Source organism: Electrophorus electricus, chromosome 13 (assembly GCF_013358815.1).
Source record: "Electrophorus electricus isolate fEleEle1 chromosome 13, fEleEle1.pri, whole genome shotgun sequence".
Taxonomy (NCBI): Eukaryota; Metazoa; Chordata; class Actinopteri; order Gymnotiformes; family Gymnotidae; genus Electrophorus; species Electrophorus electricus.
In genome coordinates, this window is record NC_049547.1 from 21424454 (window position 1) to 21432504 (window position 8051).

The 8051-nt window shown below is 46.4% G+C and overlaps 1 protein-coding gene across 1 annotated transcript; it reads right to left on the minus strand.

Moving 5' to 3' along the window:
• Nucleotides 1–1538: 1538 nt before the first annotated feature.
• On the minus strand, nt 1539–7063 carry nipal3 (NIPA like domain containing 3). Its single transcript, XM_027031526.2, has 11 exons — nt 6878–7063; nt 6574–6642; nt 6222–6393; nt 5980–6039; nt 5436–5581; nt 5239–5335; nt 5015–5150; nt 4286–4374; nt 4109–4172; nt 3612–3706; nt 1539–3438 (listed from the first exon to the last, which is right to left on the minus strand). The coding sequence occupies exons 1-11, from the start codon at nt 6926–6928 to the stop codon at nt 3251–3253; spliced, it is 1167 nt and encodes a 388-aa protein (XP_026887327.2). The 5' UTR covers nt 6929–7063; the 3' UTR covers nt 1539–3250.
• Nucleotides 7064–8051: the final 988 nt, after the last annotated feature.

Here is an 8051-nt window from a genome sequence, read left to right on the forward strand (position 1 = left end):
AACAGCAAATAAAAATGTTCACTCACCGAGGTGGCTCATTGGCGCCTCCCAGTAAACGAGACTTATCTTTCGTGTCTTGGATGTGTGATCAGAATTTTTAATTAGGCCTATCGAATTTCAGCAACTGGAATACATATTATTTGAATTTGAAGGCATAAATTTGAAGGCATAAAAAGATCTCACATAATTTCCATGAAAATCATCCAGTGCTAGAAATTCAAAGGCTTTTAAATTTCAAAATCTGGTGAGAGAGATTTGCTTCCATCTGTCCACGTTCCATTCATAAGTCCTTGTGTGAATTAGGAATATATCATTGGAGTTGCTGGGTCCAGTGAAATACGGGGTCAGGCCACGCAGGCCCACTTGAGTTCACAGACTTGGTGACGAGTGCTGACCACGCAGATTACCAGCTTTGAATCTTTAAACGTTTCCTGTTCTGATTTATACGAATCCAATGAGTAAACAGCATGTAAACTCTGTTTGTAGCATAACAATTCAAACAAGCACAATGAACCTCCGGTGCACCCTTGACCAAAGCGCAGTGCACTTAATGCACTATGGTGCATAATGAGCAGTGTGTGAGCCAAAATAATAGACTCTGGTGATGTGATATAGTGGGGTGTTGCTTCTTTAAAAACATGTTGGGGAAAGATATCTTTAAAGATGCAACTTTTGTACTTTAAGGTTTTATTCATGTCCTAGAAAGCATGTTTATGTAGCGTTATCAAAATGCCATGTTTTTGCATGCTGTAACCATAACCCTAAAGTAGCTACTGCACATAGTGTAGTTAAGCCTATTAAGGCTATGGGAACTCACTCCCGACTGCTGCGTAGTAGTGCTTATGTTAGGCTACTGTCGTGATGATATTTATGGACACCATTTGCATCCGAAACTTTCAATCTTTACACGAAGCTCAACTGCACTGCAGTTGTGATCGTCAACTTTTGCGCTGCAGGCACTTGTGAGGTCAGCTAACATAGAACATTCGTCTTAACCCACTTAACTGGAACACAAACTACAATAACTCAAAATAGGAGAAGCAAATGGAAGCTTTCTAAAAGCACAGATATTAGAAACCAAATACGACAGATCGAAGTAAGAATTAAAAGCATGAAATACATTTCAATCATGTCCTTTACTGCTAAAGGAAATGGTGACAGTAATTCATTTATTAAATATTTAGAGAACAAAGGGAAACGATAATCCTCAGCACATGCACCTTTGCAATCGGCCCGCACTTTAGCACTTCACAGGCAATTGCACACCGTACAGCAGAATTTGGAATCAGAAATTTTAAAAACCCTCCAGATTAGATTTGATTACATTTTATTGTGACTGATAACAGAAGTGCAACATAGCTCTGGTCATCTCCAAGTCTGCTGTTTGGGATAAAAATACATGCTTTCAGAAAACCGTACTGGATTTGAAAAGGTTAGAAACATAATCCATAAACCATAAGGTGACACAGGAAGAAGTTAGACTGACCCCCCCCCCCCCCAAAAAAATAAAAATACACAGACACACACGCACACACAGGTTTAGACACTGTCATTTTATTAGAAGTGCAGAGAACTCTATTTTTATGTAGAATGGAGCATTGTAAAGTCAATCTCTAACCTTCTACAGCCCTTTATAAAAGAGAGATCCGTGTTTTGGTCCAAGTACCCCAAAGCTCCCATGACCGTTATAGTGTAATATAGTGGCTTAATGTACATGTCTGAATTATGTATTGTACACAAGAGGCACAAGAAGGTTTATGACTCGGATTTTAAAGGCTTTTAAAACATGTGAGGATGTCAAGCCCACACTCAGAGTCTGGTCTTATAACTAAATCAATCAACCAATCAATGGCTAATATGTCAGCATAAGGTCATTATTAAAGAACTCCAGAAATCATTCCTGACACACACATTAGTCCTTCATAAGTCTTATAAAGACATTTGTAAAAGCTTATTTCATCATCAGGAAGCTACATTTGTTTACGATAATACATACAGAAATAAATCAGTGATCCAGGATTAGCTGAGTACTAAAGGGGAACCAGTTAGATCAGTATACCGACATCTGATTGGTCAGATCCACGTGAATGGCACCTGGAGTGCAATGCCAGCGCTGAAGAAGCCTCACCACAGCACAGTGTAGAGCTTCGCTCGCTCTGAAAACCCAAACCACAACACAAAACGACAGAAGTCTTTCTGAATCAGAAACGCTGGAGCAGAAAAAAAAACAGTAAAACGCGTACATGATTAACGCTGTCCGTCACCCAGATGGTTCACATTTACACCGATGTGACATACAACATCTCTTTGGTCACTGTGTGAAGATTGGACCATGAGACCACAGACACAAACGAGCCTTTTCAGACAGGGCAGGTGCCAGTCACAGAAAAACTGCTCAGCTGTCGAGAACATTGGAGCACCTCTGCGAGGAGGCCGTTAAGAGAGGCTCGCGCACCTAAACGTTAACATCTGCACTGGCCAAAGAAAGATCTTATTCCTACTGATGCAGACTTACTGATCTTCATTGATCTTTTATGCACATATCACAGACGCTGCACGAAGCATGCTACCCGAGACGCAGCGCAGTCTCAAAATTCTTGGAAGGCCAGACCTACAGTTGTGAGCATCTTGGTGCACCACAGAAGAAGCAGACACACACACAGGTCCGTGTTTAGGTTTACTCCGCCCATGTTGACGGACCCTGGACCAGCAAGATCCAGATCCAGAGTACCCGCTCGGAGCTTGGGAGGGAACAGCTGTGCGGAACAGCCTTTAGAGAAAGTCATCCGGGAATGACTGATTTGGGAGAACATCCATTAACCAGCTAGAATAAGCATGATTCACATGCCACAAAATGATTTTTTTCGGGTGGAATGACGCATCAAATAATGAAATGTCTGTGACTAGTACTCAAACTCCAGGGTAATAATTTACACCCACCATTTTCTCAGTGCAGCCATTGTCTGTCAGTTATAATGGCTTAAGATTAAGCAGTTTACAATGTACTTAAGTATTAAAAGCACTGCTGCATTGACGAGAAACAAGCCAAGACAACGTACCCTTCACAACAACAGAGACTTGAGTCTTTCTGACAGGAAGCACTTTAGCTCAAGGTCAAACTGATGGAGCAAACTTGTTTAGAACTCGAGAAACAGCCGCAGAAAAATCCGGAAGAACAGCTCGCCTTAAGCGCCTCAAGCGTGACTCCTGTCTCAGTTTAGTGTTAGTCTTCGTCGAGTCACGGGTGCAGTCAGTCTTTCTTTAGTTCCTCTGCCCGATACGGGTGACCAGGGCCTGGGGTCACTGCCAGGTTCTCCTGCTTCACCACGGGTATGTTCACAGGGGTCACACTGTCGTTGTTCACGAGAGCTCCGTAGGAGAAGGAGCCGTTGTAGTCCGGCTGCACGGCGCATCCCACATGGTGTATCCGCGGAATAGCTGTGGCAAAAACAAGCAAACGGCACTGTACATGGATCAGGTCATATATGCGGGTTATGTAAATATGCGAGTTGTAATTGCAGGTTCACGTTGGGTGCCGAGCACGCCCTCAACTCCTCCGACGTAGCCCAGCCCTGCAGGTCTGGAGCGTGCAGCAGCTGTGGGGGACAGACCTTTCACCATGTCCATCGTCACGTACGGCTCAAACGCTTTGGTTTTCTTCTTGTTTTTGGTGATCAAGAACACTCCGACGAAGCACAGGGCACACCTGCCGAGGCAAAAGTCCTCACGTGTCACACTTAAAGCTCAGTGCTTCCAATACAGTTACAAAACGGCAAACATGACAGGGAACAGCAGTGACCTCCCAAGAACAACACGTGGCTACGGCAGCTCAGCCCAGTGGTTTGGGAGTTTTTCGGTTTGTAGAAGAACATTAGATTGGTGTGCCGATGGCTTCAGACAGTTAAAATAAACAGGTCCAGATTCCACAGCACCAACCACTGTGAAGGGACACTTCATGAAGGAGGAAGAGACAGCAGACATCAATGTGTTTGTGTAAACATTACTGTCATTACAGAGAAGACCACCACGGAGGCAGTTTTAAAGTGTCTGTCTCTTCACACACACACACACACACACACACACACACACACACACACAACATGCTCACCCCAGTAGAAACATGCAGATGTGCAGGACATCCTCATGGTTGAACTCCAGATAGAATATGGCTCCTAGTTATTAAAAAAAAGAAGAAGAGTGTATACGGACGTATGCAAGTGTGTGTGTGTACGTTTATATACATACACAAACAACTAAACTGGCAGATGAGTGAGTATCTATGTACCTGCACCAATAGCAAAAACCGTGGAGAAGACATAGTTGGCGCAGGCAATAAGGGAGGAGTCATATAAATGTGACGCCTGTGTCAGAAACCTGGAAACAAAGACAATTTTAAAAAAAAATCACCAACATGGGTGACACGGAGCAACAGATTTACACCACCGGATCACATTTTGGCCTCAGTGTCAGAACAGGTGATGAAATATTTCAATGTTATTTCTGCCACCAAAGTTCTTCCCTTATAACATACATCTTAAACCACTGAGAGGCTTGTACATGAGCCTTCCAGCCTGTCCTGGGTTGATTTACCCCTAAACAAATGTTTATTTCACTCCCTGCCCTGGGTCACCTGGATGAAATCTGACACCGGATCACAATTTAGTACCACGCAGACAAGAGATTTGATCTGGAAACGCGACCCCTGGTTCATGCTGGTCTAGAAATCAAAACCAGGACTGAAGAAATCAGCAGCATTCATTTTATGAACATTTCTGTTCATTTGAAGAAGCAGTCAATCACACAGTTTACTCTAAACTAGAGACCACCCAAATGAACCCAGATCTTGGGCTAAAGAACACTGCCAAAGTGACTCAGCACTGACTGCCCTGGACCACGTTTCACTTAGCAGGGCGCTCCATTAACAAGTCCAACAAGGCCACTAATGAATAGCGTGGCACCCTGCAGTGTGTGGCATCACCAGCCATTCAAGCTGACACCCGAGAACAAAACTCACGAGGCCTGAAACACCACCGTGGCCACCATGCAGACCAGCATGACGTAGAAGATGGGGTAGGTGAACTGGAGCGACCCCTGCACACTCAGCAACAGCATCGCTGACACCGCCTTCACCGTGATGACAGTCACAGAGCCTGAAACCCAAAGGCAGGATATTCAGAACCCTGAGAGCACATGATCTCCACTTTGCCATCATACGAATGACTGAAGAATGAAACGCACCCAGGAGAGCTACCAGCAGCAGAATGAGTGCCAGGTAGTGAGCGTGGCGATGTTTATAAAAATACAGCACCAGGCAAAACGTGATGATCTCCAGCAACTGAACAACAGACAGTGAAAAAAAATGATTCAAGTGCACAGAACTTTCCATGTGTGCATGTAATCGTCACCGTACGCCATTCAGTGGAGCGCGGACTTACCAAGTAGAGGAGGAAGGGCCAGCCAATCAAATGCTTCACGAGGTTTTCGGCATTCAGCGGTTCGTGGGAGTTGGGTCCAAACATTACAAAGAGGAACATGCCCCCCATGGTCAAAATGCAACCGAGGAACGTGAAAATGTAGCGCTCTGCAGAAAAAGACACGCAAGGGGTGATGCGTAAAGACACCTGTGCAGCAGGAAATAAGGCGGCGGGGTCATAGAGTAATCAGGAGTATTTTTAAAATGTCAGCTCAAGCCGTTGTCATGGATACAGGGAAGCAAGAACGATGAGGTTGACCAAGTGGAGAACATGTGACCTCTACTTTACTATACTCTTCCTGTTTTCAACTACAAACTAAATAACAGACAGACATTCTCCCTCTGAGAACTGTCACCTACCACACACACCGCTACCCAAGGACTGTATGTGTACGTCTGTCTTGTAGAACACTGCGGTGTAGCTGAGACTGTGTGATAGCGCGGGCATTTGCATCGATTTACAGGAACATCTTCATGAAGGACGCTCACAACGTTCAAGTACTTACTCAAAAACTCCTTCAACTTCCACTTCTCTCTCAGAAACAGAAATCCCAGAATGCTGCTAGCTGTGAAGAGAATCATATTTAATACAACTTTTTATAACTTGCCATTACGGCGTTCAGATCATTTCAAGTGACTTCATGTGCAATTCGGGATGAATCATTACTTACGCAGCGATAACGTGTGACAGTTTGCATTATTATTATTATTGTTGTTATTATTATTATTATTGTGATGTAGTACTTGCTTATAACGGAGACGGCGCTGAGGGGGGCGACGACGGACAGGGGGGCGTAGGCGTAGGCCGCAAACAGCGCGCCCTCCCCCGCCAGCATGAGCACAAGGCCACACCACCACGTCCCAGTGTCGTAACACTGCCTCGCGCCCTTGGCGCCCGCGAGCGCCACGTGACTCTGTTTCTGCGAGCGGAGGGCAAAACAAATGAGACGGGAGACGAACGTTTCTGATCGAAACGTTTCATCGGGCGCTCCTATGATCGGGACTACCTTCTGACGTCAACGAAAGCGGAAATGGAGCGCGTGAATAAATGAGGCCTATCTGCGTTATTTGCTTGCGTGTCCACGTGACTTCGCACCCACCTGGACGCTCACGGAGATGCTGACGAGCAGGTTTCCAAAAATAGCCAGCAGCGTCCCGATGAGATTGTCCTGGAGACAGAAATGTCCATGACGGACGCGTTAGCACGCAGCAGAAACATGGAAAGAGCAACTTTATCTCCAACGTCTCAACGAGGACGGGGGAGCTACGTTAACCGTGAAGTCAGGACGGAAGCGACCGGATACAGAAGGACAAACGCAAGTCTCCCAACGCAACTTTAACCGTGAACGTCAGTGGTGACGGGCAGTACGGGCACAAAACCGGACATGCATATCACGGACTCACGGTGTAGGACGGCGTCTCGAGCTGCTCCTGGGCGGAGTTCAAACCTTCCATCGTTACCGCGCGCGGACGATCAGCACCGTAAACACGGTAGAGTCACCGCCGTCGCTTGTGGCACGCGCCGAGACGGAGCTTTCAGAAGTCAGCGCGTCTTCCTAGTTTTTCGCTGTTCTCGAGACGCTTTTCTTCCGGCTCCACCTGTTGCAGGTGACGTTTCACGCACATGCAAGCGTGCGTCACGTAACGCCATGCGAACTACGTTTCAGTATTTATAGATGCGGAATATTGGAGCTTGACTTACGGGGAATAATGTGTAGACGGAGAAAAAGCACAAAGGCATAAACGCGTGTTTTGCGGGCGTTATTGTTAACAAGGTTGTTTTCGGTTCTGGTGCTCGAGGACAGAGAACGCCATTGCCTCCTCGTGCCAGGAGGTGACTTACTCCTCGGTACACCCGCGCCAGGCGACGGCACCACGTTTATATCGCTTTACATCATCTTTCAGTTGTGCCACAGTGGGGCCGAGCTGGCGTTTTGCCATCAGGATTTGCCGTCCTTACGCAGTCACACGAGGTTGTTTTCCAGTCTGCTCAGTAGATGGCAGCAGAGGACTACTGCGTCCAGAACCGCGCGTGTCACCGCCAGACTGCTGAATGCATGGATGTTGGCTCTGGTTTAACTAGCGACAGTCTGAGCACTCTTGAGTTGTAGATATGTAATGCATGTTTTGGTTGTAACTTTTAAAATCCTAACACGGTTCGCCATTCGTGTCGGCGCCAATGCGCCCGCGCCATAATCGTGATCTGACGTTTAATCATGTCACTTGCGTTCTGTGTCACCGCGCGCCATTTGGAATCTCCACGCGTCACAGAGACGTGAACGTCATGTAAAAGCCTTCCATCCTCCGCCTACGGCATACTGTGAGAGTGTGTGTGTGTGTGTGAGTCTGAAACAAACTGCTAAGTCACGACATCATGTCACTGCAGTGTGACGCTTAGCTGAACACGCAGTGGCATTGGAAAGCGTTCACTCTTTTCAAATCGGTGCGCAGTGGTCCTGCTCGCGCGCCGCTGACTAAAGGGGCGAGCACGACGTCTGTCCCCAGAATATCACACGCGCTATACACCTTCGTCTCGGTGTAATGATGTATGTGACCTTCCGTGAGCGCACGCAACGCA

Excerpts from the sequence above, each read along its gene's own strand:
- nipal3 (XM_027031526.2), bottom strand. The coding sequence starts at position 6,928 with ATGGAAGGTTTGAACTCCGCCCAGGAGCAGCTCGAGACGCCGTCCTAC. Across the intron at positions 6,040-6,221 it reads CAGCGCCGTCTCCGTTATAA|CTAGCAGCATTCTGGGATTT; the intron begins GCAAGTACTACA and ends TTCTCTTCACAG. Across the intron at positions 5,582-5,979 it reads GAAGTTGAAGGAGTTTTTGA|AGCGCTACATTTTCACGTTC; the intron begins GTAAGTACTTGA and ends CTTTTTCTGCAG.